Source organism: Salarias fasciatus, chromosome 18, assembly GCF_902148845.1.
Source record: "Salarias fasciatus chromosome 18, fSalaFa1.1, whole genome shotgun sequence".
Taxonomy (NCBI): Eukaryota; Metazoa; Chordata; class Actinopteri; order Blenniiformes; family Blenniidae; genus Salarias; species Salarias fasciatus.
Genome location: NC_043762.1, coordinates 7877051 through 7892570, shown reverse-complemented (window position 1 = coordinate 7892570; position 15520 = coordinate 7877051). Strand labels below are relative to the sequence as shown.

Genomic DNA, 15520 nt, shown 5'->3' with positions numbered 1-15520 from the left:
TGTCACCTAATCCACAACTACAACACAGCGGCCGCTAATCCCTCAGTGCTGGACTCCTCCCATGCAGACGGACGCCAGACAGGCTTTACGGGCTGCTTTAACACCTTGACGGGAACACCTGGATGCAGGTCCTTGAACAGGACATTCCTGAGATGACCTCTGCAGAACACAGCAGGGCTCAGCGGGTCGCCGCCGCCGCTGCTGCTGCTGCATGGGATTTAAATATGCTGCTGTAATCCTACATGAAGGAAGAGATTAGCTACATGTTTACGTTCTCCTTCCACGTCAACTTATTCGATTGCAAAATTCTACTTTCCAGTAACTCAGAAGCATAAATTGACCTTCCGGTTCCCTCAGAGGGAGGGAGAACATGGAGGTGTGGTGAGCCCCGGGCCGGCAGTGACCCAGACGCTGACCGTGACACCAGACAGACACACTGATGTCTGGCGCCCGGCACGCCGCTCCCACCCAGACCGGACACCGGGGCCGTCCCGCAGCCGTCATGCTTAAGCCGTCTGTTCGTGTCGGAGTGACTCACTGTAATCCCATCAGCCCGGCACGCGCAGCGCTGCAGGAACAGCTCCAGCACGGAAAGCTTTACTGGAGCGCGGAGAGAGACTTCCCGGTGGCTGAATCCACTGCGTTAAGAAAGCATTGCACCGTTATGGAAAATCAAATTATAGACCGATAGATGAGGCAAATGTTGGACATGTAGGGCTAAACAGCAGACCTTTGAGGGGATATATCTTTATTTTATTAACTGTGTGAAGGATTTAAATCAAACTGATGAAGGAAATTATGAATTTTTGTTTTTTTGCCCTCTTTTTAAATCTCTGTTATTCACCTCTTTATTCATTTCTAATTTTTGTTTTGGAAGTGTGGGAATCGACGGTGCAGTTCGGAGTTTTGTTCTCTTCTGAATGTATCCTTACGATCAATCGCCGTTTGATTTAATCTAGATGGTTTGATGTTATTTGTGTGTCTGGCACAAGGCAGCAACATTACACTGTGATTTATCTCATTTAAACTGCAGTGGTTCGTAGCTTTATACCAAAATACTGTGGGTAAAACAGCTGTTTTGAATCTACTGTTTCCAGCATCTTGAACTTGATTTGTAAACTTGTCAATAAGACACAGAAGTCCATCTTTCTGACTGTCATTTTTATCCTCTTCATCAGTTTGAATTGTCTAGCAGCTAAAAAGGGCTGAAAATGTATTACTCCTTGTCTTTTCTTTTAAAGTAAGTTTCAGGTTTGGTTTAACCTGAAAAAGAAAACTGCTGCATCACATAAACAGGAACAGCAAAGGCTGGAATTAAGTATAAACCTCTGTGACGAAATGAGTAAAGATTGTGAATAAATGTATATAAAATGTGCAATTAATATAACAGACGTGCTTTTGACTGGATGTTTACAGATTACCACACCTTGTCGGGACCTTTAATCCCAACCTGTAACCCAGTTAAACCCTGTATGCAGTTAAAAGTTAATTATGGGTTGAAAGAAGTCTATCTGTGCACTGAATTATAAAAAACAATTGAAAAAGTCACATTTTCTTTGCTTTTCTTTCATCTTCCTCCAACAAAGCCGCCTCTGATAGTGGATCTCACTGTGTCTGCTCTCTTCGTCTCTTGCTTTAAACCACAAGAAGCTAAATAACTCCTAAATTTAGGGATATCGCTGATCATGAGGAGAGTCGATCACTTTCGTTAAGCACTGACTTCAGTTCTGCTTCACATCAATGTGTGTAAATGTTGTGTAAACGAGGTTTGGATTAGACACGTTCCTGCTCTGCATGTTGTTTCTGCCATTCAGACTTTCATTTTCAAAAACGGCAAATAATCTGCACCAACAGGGCACTCAGTTTCACTTTTAACATTAGTACATTGTGTTCACTTTGGTATTTTTCTTACTAAATATGAGGCAACAGGTTTTAGAGTTTAACACCTCTGTCAGCCAACACAGCAAAAATAAATAAAGGTGCTCAGAAGCACAAACTTTGAAAAATGTATAGCGAACTGCTTGAAAATAAATTCAAAGCCACTGCATCCCTTTTTTTTCACGATTCATTCCTTCTATTTGACCTTTGGAGAAGACCCACATGTGGTCAATGTAAAGCAGAAGATTTCTGATTCAAACTGATTATAAACTCCAAACAGACTGAATCAGTTATCAAAATGTAAATCTTGATACATTCATGCATATAGGTAGATGTGCATTGTTTGGCTGTTTTCCTCCAGTGACGTGACATAAAATATAATTTCTCATAAGATACACAAAGCTGGCAAAGAACGAAAAAACATTTTCTGGGATTTTCATGTTCCATCAAAAAAAAAAAAAAAAAAATCACATTAAGGACAATAAGCACAGGCAGAAAATTCTGCTTCCATTATACGATTCAGGGAAATACTGTAAATCTTTATATTGTCCACATTTATCAAAAGCCTATTCATACTTTTATAAGGAAAAGATAAAATTGTATATATCCTGAGCTGTACTCTGTAACTGTGTGATTCTTATGACTGGTATTCAGACTGAGAAAGTGGATCTGATGGAAATTAATGAAAAGGATGAAGAGGAGCGACTGCAGTCTGCCTCATTAGACAGTCTGAGCGAAGCTCGGGGAAAATGAGGAAATCACATTAACACATCAGAGAAGCACTGGCACCTTACAGAAGTAAAGCAGAAGACAGGACAGCCAAACGTTTTTAACATAACTGCAGAAATAGAAAGAGAAGTGGCGATATTTACTCATATTTTAGGGTTTTCAGTTTTGTCTTTTCTCTGAACTAACCTCTGCCTGAACTGAAGCGTTGTAAAAGTAGTTTTGAGAGGTAGTTCAGAGGGGCTTGACCATTTGGTGCCATGTTAAGAGAAAAAAAAGGTGGTGAAGTTATTTGGAGGGGGGGTCTCGGGCCCCCATGCTGGCCTTGTTTATGTGTTTAGGCCGGGTCTTGTTTTAACTCGGAGGTGCTAAACACCTTCCCACTGAGATAAAAGATGATTAATGCCTTTGTATGAGCGACACTTTAACGGCTCGGGACTATTTAGGCCCTTCATGAGTGTGAGCTGAACCCGCCGGACACACTCGAGCCGCAGGGGAGACAAAGGAGCTCCGCAGACCGCCTTTGAAGTGACCCCGGCCTGGGAGGCATTACACATGAAAATCTGATTAGCTCTCGCTTTCTCCTGCTTTCGCCTTCACACCGCTGTGAGGCCCCGTTCAGGGTGACATTTGGGCCTGAAGTTTGCTCCCGTATAAATATCCGCGGCAGCAGAGAGCAGAGAGGGACACTCTGGATCCGGCAGCTGAGGGATGAAAGCCATGGACGGACCTCCACCTCTCCTCCTCCTGCTGTGTCTCCTCCATTTCAGCCGTAAGTCCTGTTTGCTTCTTCTCTTCTGCGGTCGGGAAAACGCACGACTACCTATGAATTCATCTGAGTGGCTCTTCAATAGAGGAACAGGCATTCATTTGAATTCAAAGCTCACAGTGATATGAATAAAATGGCATATTAGTCTGTGCTGACAGAATGACAGACATAAATTCATTAATGGAAACTGTGCTGATTGATTTAAATTAAATGGCGTAAAAATACTCAATACAACCAAAAAAAACATTTCTTAATTCCAGTAATCTGAGTATTTATCTGAGTATGTGTATCAGTGTATTTCACCATGCTTTGATTTATACCAAGCAAACACAAATTCCTTATAACTGCACACTTGAGTCTCACTAATCTTAATATTTAACCAAACCTCTCACCTGAGGGTGAACCGTGCTCTACATTCAACACACTCGGCTGCTCATTTCTAAACTTTCTGATCTTCGGTTGCCACTAAAACATGCTTGTCTTGTATTTTTTTCCAGTGACTGGCGCGTTGAGCAAACACACAGATAATAGAAACCTGTTCACGCAGAGAATGTGTTGCAAGAGACAGAGTCACTTTGTGTATATTGGACAAGGTAAGACAACACATCAAGTCCAACAGTGAGTGTGGGTTCACGCCGTACCAACATGCTTCTCCTTAAAATGTCCTATAAAAACAAAAATGAGGACTTCTTCTCACGTGTTGCTGCTCGCACGCTCAATATCTCGATAGGTTTGGCTAGAAATGGTCACGCACACTGAAATCTGTGTCTGTCTTCGTGCCGTCAGATATATCTGGGAGTCCGGTCAGCGTCGACGTGGGAGTGTGCAGATCGCACTGCGGCAGGACGAGGACGGGTCCGTCCCCCGAAGCAGGGCAGGAGGATTACTCCAAACACACCTCCATGCTGGAGTTTCTCAGGAGCAAAAAAGTAAGTGGGGGCCGTGATGGACACTTCCCCAAGCTGCCACAGGAGGGCAGTGTGACGGAGTGACGGCTGAACAATGATGCTTCACTGATCAAGTTATTGATTCAAAAACAGATTTCAGCCTCAAATCCAAAAGCTGATTCACAGCTGAGCTGGACAAAGCAGCATACTGAGAAGACGTTTCAGTCACATGACCCAGATAGTGAGTCATTTTCTCACCGACAGACGAGGATGCGCAGACCGGCCGCCCCGTCCGGCCTGGAGCCGCCGAACCAGCTGCCGTCGTGCGGGGCCAGCCAGGTGTGCGAGCCGGCCGGGATGCGGGTGGAGCGGGTGCTGCTGTTCGAGGGGCCCCGCCAGGTGGAGGTCATCCAGGAGTGCCAGTGCGAGATCAAGCTGACCCAGTGCATGCGCGTCCCCGCGCTGAGGACCTACTACGCCAAGACGCCGTACGAGACGGTCATCGACGCCGGGGGATGCTCCCGGTCCAAAGGACCCCCGGGTGTGTGGAGACGAACACAGCAGCTGCACGACACACACTGAACACACAAAGAGAAGCTGCATCGAGCTCAACTTAGGTTTGAACTGCACTCAATCAAAAAGGACATTTCTCAAAAACTGCTGTGAGGCATTCAGATCTATTACAATTCATAACATTTCTGATGAGTCTAGATGGGCTGCAACAACTTCTGAATCAAAATGGTTAAAATTTATTACCCCTGAAATACTAATTTTAAATATCACGGTGTGAGCTCTCTAAATGTCGTCTCAGAGTCGAACTTTAACCCGTCTCTCCCGTTTTCTCGCTGGCAGAGGGATTCTCCTGCGTCCCCACCAAGTTCGACTCGGCCTTGATACAAACCCCAAACAAAGTGGAGCTGATTCAGACGGTGCTGGCCTGCGAGCTGAAGGAAAGCTGCTCCAGGGTCAAGCACGTGGACTACTACTACCAAACAGTCCAGCACGCCGACGGCGTCGCAGAGAAGAGGCTCAAAGTAAGAGCAATCCACAAACACACCCAGGCCCATTCCACACAATTCACATCTTCCAATCAGCACTCCGGGCCGGAAGAGGGCCTCCTTTGTGAGGCCAGTTCGGATATTCAGGAGGAAGTCCGGTGCCAGTCGGTTAACAAAGCGTTTCTATTCATTAGACACACGTGTTAAAAGCAGCGGCGACGCACGGCTGGCACGACGCATGCTGGGCGACAACTTTAGGAGGTGTCGCATGTGTATTCCCAGCATCTGCACAAGCCTCATGCGCTTCCAAGATGCATCGAAACATTTCTTTAAACCACAACTAAACACTTTGAGCCTCCAGCTGTAGAACGCTCTGGAAAATGGCATAAAATCTTTAAATATACTTGTTTGTGAGGCCATATTTAAACCTGACAGGGCTTAAAACAAAAATCTCACTCAATAAACCTCTTCACACAAACAAGATGATTAAATGGAAGAAGATTTGAGTGGAGACTTGTCAGCGGAGTGCTGCCGTCTCCACGCCGGAGGTGTGAGATGAGGGCAAACACAAATGGTGCGTGCAGGTGTCGAATGAAAGCAGATCGCCGGCAGCACGCCGCCGCCGCCGCCGCAGAGCGGCAGCTGTTCTCTGCTCAGGTGGGTCAATATTTGTGAGCAGCTGCGTGCTGATTGCCCTCTCTCTGTGTTGCTAATTCTCCTCAGGAAATAGATGTGGGCAGATGTGTGGGAAGCTGCACTGCAGGAAAGCGATGCCTTCTCAGGTATGTATGAATCAGACTCCCCCGTCCGCACTCCTCCTCACAACTGCCCGCGAGCTTCGACGCCTCCGGCTCTCCGACACCAAATGCTCCTCCAACAAACCAGTTCTTATTTTTAGTTTTGCCCGTAAAATCCCGTTTAGAAGAATTATTTTGGACACAGAGGCCGTGTGAGGGGATCTTACAACTACTTTGAGAAGTAAATATCCATAAATACCTGATCAATTTCTTTCTGGGATTATTATAACTAATATTTAAGGCAAAAAGCAGTAAAATTAACTAAAGTTTTGAGGATTAGGAGCTTTTTAATGGTGTATTTAAAGTTGTCAGGAGTCAATAATTCCTCAGCATGATTAAAAAAAACAAACTTCTAACATTTTAAAAGGAAAATGTTAAAGAAATTTTGTCATTTGATTTGATTAAACTCTTCTGTAAAACGGTGAATTAAAGGCTTTTTTTCTAATCAGGTTGTTTAAAACCTTGTTAAACTGATTTTTCACAGTTTAATCCCAGTTTGATCAAACATTTAAGTCACTTGAAAATAGATCAGATTTAGGTGAACTTCAGGGTTTATCCAACATGATCGTACTCCTAGAAGTGCTCCTTATTCAAAGAAACAATAAAACACTACAATTTCATCCAACCAGAGGAGGAAAGAAAAAAAAGCAGAAACTCCACAGTGCTTTATGTTCTCGGATATTTGCTCTTTACTCGAGTACTGATTCATTTTAAGCTTTACAAATTGTACGTTACTTCATGCACCTTCAGTAATTTTGCTGAAGAATCAACACAATCGGGACAGTTGAAGTACAGCCCTGACCCGACACTCCTTAAGTTTTGGAAATGGGTTTATTTCTTCTCCAGATCGCAATTACTGAAATGAAATTTGGAAATTATTAAATATTAAATTTAAATGAACTATGTGATGGACATACAAAAATGAAAACTATACCAGAGCAAATACATGTGAGCATGTATCAACATGTAGCTTACAAATGTATCCAAATAACACTGATAACATTGCACATTAAGCTAATCCCCAACACATTTCATTTAAATAAAACATTTTTGAAATGGTTCATTTTTATTCCAGTGGGTAAATTTCCTCTACTGTCTTCTTCCTGCTTTAATCAGAATTATAATGAATTATCTGCACATTTACTCAACCTGGTGTGGATGTTTTCAATATACATTTAACTTAAAATATACTAAATTGCTGTCATATAAATATACTAAATTGTTATCATTTGGATTATATAATATAAAACTAGTCAGTCAGTTTACCTAATTACATATGGACATAAGATGGGCTCAATAAATTTGTTTCAAATAGTATTTTTTTTCCATTTGATTGTTTTTTCCTGCTGCATATATCCCTGTTCTGTGTATTCCTTTGTTATTTTGGGAAAATGTCAGAAATAATGTACATTGTGAAGAGAAAACTGTTTAATCTGTTTTTTGTTTTTTTAAGGAGTCCAACCAATCCAGAAATATGCTACTTGTGGTCAGAAGGACAGTCCAGCTCCTGTGTGCCTCAGGACTATGAGAGCCACAGCTTCCAGGACCAGCAGGGACAGACCAGGACGGTCCTCTCCATCACATCCTGCTCTTGTCAAAGCTAAACATTTAATTCACCCATAAAGTACTGATGTATCATATGTAATATATGTTAAAGTAATATTATGTAAATAAATGTAGTTAAACAATCTGTAATAAAGTGTTATGCCCTGCTGAAAAGTGTTTTTTATTTTAGCATTGGCAGTTTAGGGTGGGAAAATCGACATTAGAAAGATTTATGAAGCAAATGAATAACTGAATCTGACAAAAACAGTAAATGTGTATTGTGTGTGCGTCACCGCCACCTTCATGAAAGTGTGGCGGTAAACTTTAGGATTTTACCTTATTTAAAGAGCTGGCCGAATTCTTTGCCTCGTGTTGTTTCGAGGTTAGAGGGAGCACTCCAAGAGGAAGGGGCAGGAAAATCAATTAACTTTATACCCGCCTTTGAAAAACACACGTGCACGCAGTTAATTGCGCCCTCTGTTGATGGCGGGGCGTGAAACGACGCGTTTCTGTCAGTTTTCTGTCATCTAAAAGCGGTAAAAAAAAAAAAAAAAGGCCTATGGCCTACCACTGAGGTGCCACAGAATGAACAACTTTGATCTCTTAACTTTTCCAGCCACAGTTTGTCTTGCGCTCATGCGTAATTGTGCGTAAAGATCAAAGGCACCAAATGGCACAGTGCGCGTTTTATTTCACTTTCCTCAGAAAACAGTCAAGCAGAAATCACTTCTCCGCATCCTTAGTTGCTTCTAGACCCACAATTTAAGATAAAGAACATTTTTAAAACGGTCATTCTGGTGTTTTTAACTGAAACGCAGCTCAGTACTTTCCAAGTGCTCAGACATAAAAAAAAAAAGGGGGGGGGGGGTCTTTACAGAAAACATGGCAATCGAGCTGTGAGGTCGCCAGCTATGTACACAACAGACGTGCCAAAGGTGACACTTTCCTTTTAATCCGAATGAGTGATTTCCTCTTGAGACAACGCGTCCATTAATTGAGATAATTTGTTTTATTCAGACGCAGTGAACGCCGCAGATCTCAGGTTGAGTTATTGGCGTGCGGCTTAATTCTGTCAGAAATATAACAAGACACAAAGAGAGAAAACATAACACCTGATATTTATTTAGAATACCCTTCTTTTTTTTCCCCCTTTTACTGCCAGATGCGGGGACAAAGGCCTTGCATAAAGTCCACAGTGGAGCTCACACCTTGTTAACGCTGCCATTAGTCTTTCTTTACACAGCCTCAATTGCTGATTTACATTTGTGACCAAATAGAATATTTACTGTTGACCAGAGGCCGAAGGGGGGGAAACAGGAGGGCGTTTAATATAAAGAGTCGACCTCCGAGGACTCCACATTCACTCCAGTTCAGAGCCTGGGGATCTACTCACAGCTCGGAGATGTTGTTTCCCGTCGGCCTCGTCGTCTTCGTGTGCAGCGCAGCGGCTCGACCCCCGCAGGACTCCAGCGCGCAGCCCGGGGAGGTGCGCTCCGCCGCCATCAAGAGGCTCCTGGAGGTGTTCGGCATGGAGGACCCCCCGGACATACACGGACACAAGCAGCCGCCGCAGTACATGCTCGACCTGTACAACGCCGTGGCCGACGTGAACGGCGTGACCAGAGACCCGGATCTGCTGGAGGGCAACATAGTGCGGAGTTTCTTTGACAAATGTAAGCTCTGATTTGCGCATGTGTTTTGCTTATTTATTGCATTTTTTTTTGTGTGTGTGATTTCTAATGATTGCCTTGCATCCTGCAGCGCGGAGTGAACAAGTGGAGTTCAGGTTCAATTTGTCATCAGTAGCCAGAACAGAGAAGATCCTGGTGGCCGAGCTTCATCTTTTCAAGCTTCGTCCTCAGTCAACACAAACCGTCAACAGGCATCACTTCTGCCAGGTATGGAAGAAAGGTCACTGAGTGGATCACACCCTCCCCCATGCTGCTGTCTCGGATGATGAGCAATATTTATCCTGTTTCTTATAGGTCAGCATTTACCAGCAGCTCTCCGGAGGCCACGCCAACGGCACCCAGAGGCAGAAGCTGCTGGCCTCTCGGCTCATGCCCGTCCACTCCTCAGGCTGGGAGGTGTTCCATATCACAGAAGCAGTGAGTGATCGCCTCCTGGTTCAGGTCTCCTGGACCGTTTGGGAAGTGTTTCCTAACATCAGATGAACCCCTCTTTGAAGGTCAGCTCCTGGATGATGGACGAAGGCGGGAACATCGCGCTCCTTGTGGTGGTCCAGAACCTGGCAGGGGGACCGATGGATAAGAAGCTGGTCCGCTTCGCCTCAGGGCGCAGCCACCACCAGAGTAAACAGCCCATGATGGTTCTCTTCACTGACGACGGCCGCCGATCCACCATCCAGAAGAGCACAGGTCAGATTTTTATCAACTTTCATGACTTCTGATACATCAGGACATCGATCAGGGACGGCAGAAAACAGATGCAGACGTCTTATAAATGCTGATGAAGACTGGTTTTCTTCTTGCCATTTTTATTCAGTTCATGGGGGAAAAAAATCATTGTGTTGATCAGCACCAGAAATATACCAAAAACAAGTAGATTGAATTATTTCTAACAAACACTGCCTGATGGAGCTCAGTCAGGCCAACACACTCTCCGGTGGTACACTCTGTAAAAACCACTGCTTCAAAGAACACATTTCATCAGTTCTGACCTGAACCTTCCCTCCCATCATCAGATCTGAACGACACGGCGTCCAGCCTGCCTCAGGCGGCCTCGCCGTCCCGCAGCGCCCGCTCTCTGGGCCCCGCGGCGAAGGACGGCGGCTCCACGCACTGCCAGCGCCGCCCTCTCTTCGTGGACTTCGAGGAGATCGGCTGGTCGGACTGGATCGTGTCTCCCAAGGGCTACAACGCCTACTACTGCAAGGGCTTCTGCTCCTTCCCCCTGGGCCAGAGCATGGTGGCCACCAACCACGCCACCGTGCAGTCCATCATCAACGCCCTGAAGCTGGTGGAGGGCGTGGGGATGCCCTGCTGCGTGCCCGACGAGCTCTTCTCCATCAGCCTGCTGTACTTCGACGAGGACGAGAACGTGGTGCTGAAGCAGTACAACGACATGGTGGTGGGGACCTGCGGCTGCCACTGACCTGCGGGCGCCCGGCGCGCGCGCGCGCGTGTGTGTGTGTGTGTCAGTCAGGTTTAGGAACCGACACACACGTCTGAACTGTGACTCTTGCTTACTACTAATGTGAAGTGTCCCACTTTCTGCGTGTGACGTTGTAATCTATGTAAATATTTATAAAATATAATATATGTGAAGGATGAAAGTGATTTACCTTGAAAGATGTAAAAAATGTATATTTTATGCTGTTTTTCTTATGAAATAATGTAATAAAGAAATAAATCGAACACTAAATTCTTTATTTACAGAAGTTACGATGATGGAGTAACACACACACAATGTGTATTTGGTTTGAATTAAATACAAACAATACAGAATACTGTATATATTAAACTTATTTGTTAAGTTTCCAGGTTTCTTTCTTTTCTAATCTGAATAAAACTTCATACTGACTCCTGTAATTGTCTATAAATGTAACTTATTTTAAACCTAATTTAAATAATAAGCAGGGTAAACAGGTGAATGTACTTACTGTTTAATTCAACATCACTACTCTGTATTTCCAAATTCCCCGTGCATTCAGTGACACCTGACCTAAAAATGAATGGATAAATGTATTTAAATATACACTGTAATTGATTTCTGGGCTGAAACAGAACTCGTCTTCCCTCGAAAACTCTGTTTGCCCACTGCAAAACCCCGTCTGTGGAGAGTGTAACCCGAGCGGGGATGGAGGCGTTGGCCATGGAGTGGCACTAAAGGGGGTTGATACCGCTTGGCATCATGCTGGACGACAGCCCTCATTCATTGTCAGAGGGGCCGCTATTCACAATGGAGAAAACGATGAAATGCTGCCATTATGGCGGGGACCACAGGGCCCCGCCGGCAGCCCGACACCCGATCCCCCCTTTGGCCCTGGCCTCCTTTTGTCAGAGCATTTCATATCTGCCATAGCTCCCTTCAAAAACATCTCCATGCTGCCGCGGCGGCGATGGACCTGAGCCTCCGGCCATGGGGAATAAGCAGACCATCTTCACGGCGCAGCAGCTCGACGCCTATCAGGTCTGTGCTCCGTTCTGCTTCTTTACTTCCAGCTAGAGATGCTTTCCTCAGCAGAGCGGCTCAGAAGCATCACACAAGGCCTCCATGCCTCGTTTTATTTTATCCCAATCCAGAGGTGTATAAAAGTCTGTTAGTTTGTTCTGAGCAGTTGCTGAGCACGTCTCCCTGACCCGAGTGCCTGTTTGGGTAATTTGGAGAATGAATACTATGCACACAGACATGCAGTGATCATCCTGAGGAATCGGCACAAGCCGAGAAACTTTAAAAGCAGTTGGAGTCATGGCTCTCCTGATGAAGTGCAGCACCGCAGTAGCATGGCCGTGCATGAATAATGCAATAATAACAACAACAGAGAGAGAGTTCATTCAGTGAAATGAGCACTTTCACTTTTCATACTCTCACTACATCACACTTTTCCCTGCATTGCCTTAAACCAAATCGTGTTTTTATTGTGCTACGCTGATAAAACTGAATGATTTGAACCTCCTTCATTATTTCCTCCAACCTCACGGGATGATTTGACTGTATTTTCAGGACTGCACTTATTTTACAAGAAAGGAAATTCTCAGGTGAGCATACAGTGATCGTTTTCACACTCTCTTAAATCTGGAAAATTTAGTGTTTTAATCAAAATAACGGCTGTAGTGAAATAACAGGAGTTTGCTGTACTAAGTCACAAGACGCTTCCTCAAACTTGCAAAGCTAAATAACTTTAAGATGATATCTTGTAACTCAATATTGAAGGTAAATTTTTTAAACCTCCCATAGACTCTTCAACCGCTATCGGGATTTGGCACCGCAGCTCGTTCCTCTTGACTACACCAACCAGCCAGATGTGAAGCTACCATATGAGCTGATTGGCAGCATGCCAGAGCTGAAGGTAGAGCCGCCGGTCCGCGCACACACCCAGCACGCCCCGCGCTCTCCCTGTGTTTCCAATCCATAATTCATGGCCAGCTAATCGACAGAATTCTTTGAAAGGTTATATGTTACCCGACTCCTTTAAACTTGAAGGAGGCCGGCCGGTCCCAGAGGGCCCGCTCGTTGGAAATGGGTCAATTATATGGCTCTTTACACAGCGACAGAGGGGTAAACAGGTGTGTTCACCTGCTGTTCGGCGAGGAAAGGGAGAGTGATCCGGTCAAGGTTATGGTTGCCTTCTGAGTCGACTCATAAATGTTGCAGAGTTTGGGTTTGTGTCACATTAACAAAGATCACGAAACACCGATGGCAGCAGATGTCAGACGCCTGAACGCGGAGCGACGGGCGGCGCCGACCCGCTGACGGCGTCTCCCTCTGTTCAGGACAATCCGTTCCGTCAGAGGATCGCCGAGGTTTTCTCGGAGGACGGGGAGGGCAACATGACCCTGGATGACTTCCTGGACATGTTCTCAGTGCTCAGCGAGATGGCTCCGCGAGACCTCAAGGCCTACTACGCCTTCAAGATATACGGTGACACCAACACAGGAGTCCAGCATGCTCAGAACACACACCTCTGTCCACTTCACACCGTCATCTCCCGGACCCGATTAGACACTCTCACGGCCTGGTTTCTGCCCTCGATCCTCATGTTTGATGACTGAGAAAGGATAAAAGATTAAAAATTTCTGGTTCATCGGTTTGAAAATAGTTTCAAAAAGTTTACTTCATTTCACTATAATTTTGAACATCAAGCTTTTTTTTTTTTTTTTTTCTTTCCTTTTTGTAAGACTTCAACAACGACGACTTCATCTGCAAGTCGGACCTGGAGAAGACGCTGAACAAACTGACCCGCAACGAGCTGACGGAGGAGGAGGTGAGGATGGTGTGCGAGAAGGTCATCGACGAGGCCGACCTGGACAACGACGGACGCCTGTCGCTGGAGGACTTCCAGCACATGATCGTTCGAGCTCCAGACTTCCTCAGGTTTGTCGTCGACCCCATTGAGATTTTTCTCCTTTATTCATCTTTGAATGTTTTCTCATTTCCGCCCACAGCACCTTCCACATAAGGATCTGACGCGCTGAAAGAAGAATGGACTGGAAATACTTTAACATCTTGTATTTCCACCTCTTCATCTCTTTGGCTCGTTAAAAAGACAAAGCTCCAAGCATCAGCCAGTCCATCGAGACGCGGCTCATTAGTTATGCCCATCAACAGATTTGTGTTTTGCATGGAAAGGGGTTCAGTTACAGCGGAACAGAAAAACACGTGGCTGAATGTTCCCGTGGGTCACGGCCGTCGGTCGACAGGTCAACCGATAAAACCACAAACTCAGACTTTTACCATTTTATTAAATCAAAAGTACACATATCTACAAACTGTAGATACATTTTTTTTTTAATATGGGTTTAGAAAGTACAGTACAATTTAAGTAGATCTCTCTTATTTAATGTGACATTTACATTTTTTTTTATTTATTTTTTTCGCTTTTCTTTACTCTCCCTGTGTTCGTCACAATATGGATGAAAATATGGCTGTAAAAAGGGATGCTTGGTATATTATGACGTGATAGGAATCTTAAGAAAAAGATATGTTTTAAAAATAAAAACCAAAGAGGAAGTAAATTTTCAGAAAAAAAAAGAAAGAAAAACAAAACTGAGTCCCACAAAAAGTCTGCTCCCGAGATTTTCTGTTTAAGTCTTAAAGCTACAGTGTCACTCCGAATCCTGCGCCAGTCCTCCACCGCGCTCCACGCTTTTTCTACAAACAGAGCATCTCCTCTTTTTTTTTGGCTCAGTGAATGACAAACACACACACACACACGCACACTGGAAAACAACCCCATACATTCAACTGCACAGGTCTACAAGTAATGTCTGGAATTTATATGACAAGAAGATGCACAGGTCCAAGATTCACGATGCATAGCTCGCCTAGCGACTGAACTGAGAGCGGTTAAGACAAATGGTCGTGGTCGTCATGAGGTCCCAAATGAACTGTTTAACAATAAAAGAAAGAAAAAAAAAAGAAAGGTGCAGGCAAGCAGAAACGGACCCCCTCTTCAGTGATTGTGCATGTAGGAATGTGTGAAGGATGCAGGGAAACACGAGGCGGGGACTTCACAGAGCTGTCGCACTTCCTCAATTAACTCTGGCTTCTTTTCTTAATAATAAAAAATACTGACTCAAATGTGACTTTCTTAAGATGCTTAATGTGCCTCTGCCGCCACCTACAGGTCTACGCACGGAAACACAGTCTAACACAGAGATCCGGAGGACGAGGGAAACCATCACCCCATGAAGAACCGTTTGGCAGAGAAACAAGCCTCCATATTCTTTATACATACAGTAAAAAACAGGGACACTTCTTTAAGTGCGATAACAACAGGACAGTGGATCACTAGCACTGAAATATCAGGTATAAGTGAGTAGGTGTGGTATAAATTTTGGTATATTATGCCCGTTATATTACCGAGACTCAAAAGGTCGAACATCTTCAGGGTATCTGCTTCGTTGTATTGCGGAACTACCACTTGGCACAGACTACACACACAAAACACAATTTACTGGTAAAGTGCGAGGAGAGCTGCATGGGCAGGGGGCGGGGCCGCGCAGTGTGGAGCCCGGGCACATCCTCACTGCCGATCGCACAACCAGAGGCGTCATTCAGCTTCGTCTGTGAATCGAGAGGCGAGACGAACGCTCCGGAAAATCCGATCCAAAGCTTGGACGTGTCATTTCTGCCACGTGGTAACTGTCCAAGCATTTCATACTGCCGGTTGATTAAAGTCGGAATCTGGCCGAACGACGTTTTAGGACATGAGGACATATTTTTAGAAGGATTTTG

The 15520-nt window shown here is 44.7% G+C and overlaps 3 protein-coding genes across 3 annotated transcripts; all 3 read left to right on the top strand.

Annotated features, from left to right (window-relative positions):
- The first annotated feature begins 3238 nt into the window (after positions 1-3238).
- pnhd (pinhead) lies at positions 3239-7687 on the top strand. The gene is made up of 7 exons (XM_030115593.1): positions 3239-3376; positions 3871-3966; positions 4160-4302; positions 4525-4801; positions 5113-5294; positions 5982-6040; positions 7509-7687. Exons 1-7 carry the CDS (start codon positions 3316-3318, stop codon positions 7657-7659), a joined length of 969 nt encoding a protein of 322 aa, XP_029971453.1. The 5' UTR covers positions 3239-3315; the 3' UTR covers positions 7660-7687.
- A 1315-nt stretch (positions 7688-9002) lies between these two features.
- Positions 9003-10714, top strand: admp (anti-dorsalizing morphogenic protein). The gene is made up of 5 exons (XM_030115019.1): positions 9003-9273; positions 9362-9498; positions 9586-9708; positions 9789-9978; positions 10305-10714. The coding sequence occupies exons 1-5, from the start codon at positions 9003-9005 to the stop codon at positions 10712-10714; spliced, it is 1131 nt and encodes a 376-aa protein (XP_029970879.1).
- Positions 10715-11701: 987 nt separating this feature from the next.
- On the top strand, positions 11702-13750 carry cib3 (calcium and integrin binding family member 3). Its single transcript, XM_030115609.1, has 6 exons — positions 11702-11752; positions 12287-12321; positions 12521-12632; positions 13057-13204; positions 13462-13657; positions 13729-13750. The coding sequence occupies exons 1-6, from the start codon at positions 11702-11704 to the stop codon at positions 13748-13750; spliced, it is 564 nt and encodes a 187-aa protein (XP_029971469.1).
- The last annotated feature ends 1770 nt before the right edge of the window (positions 13751-15520 follow it).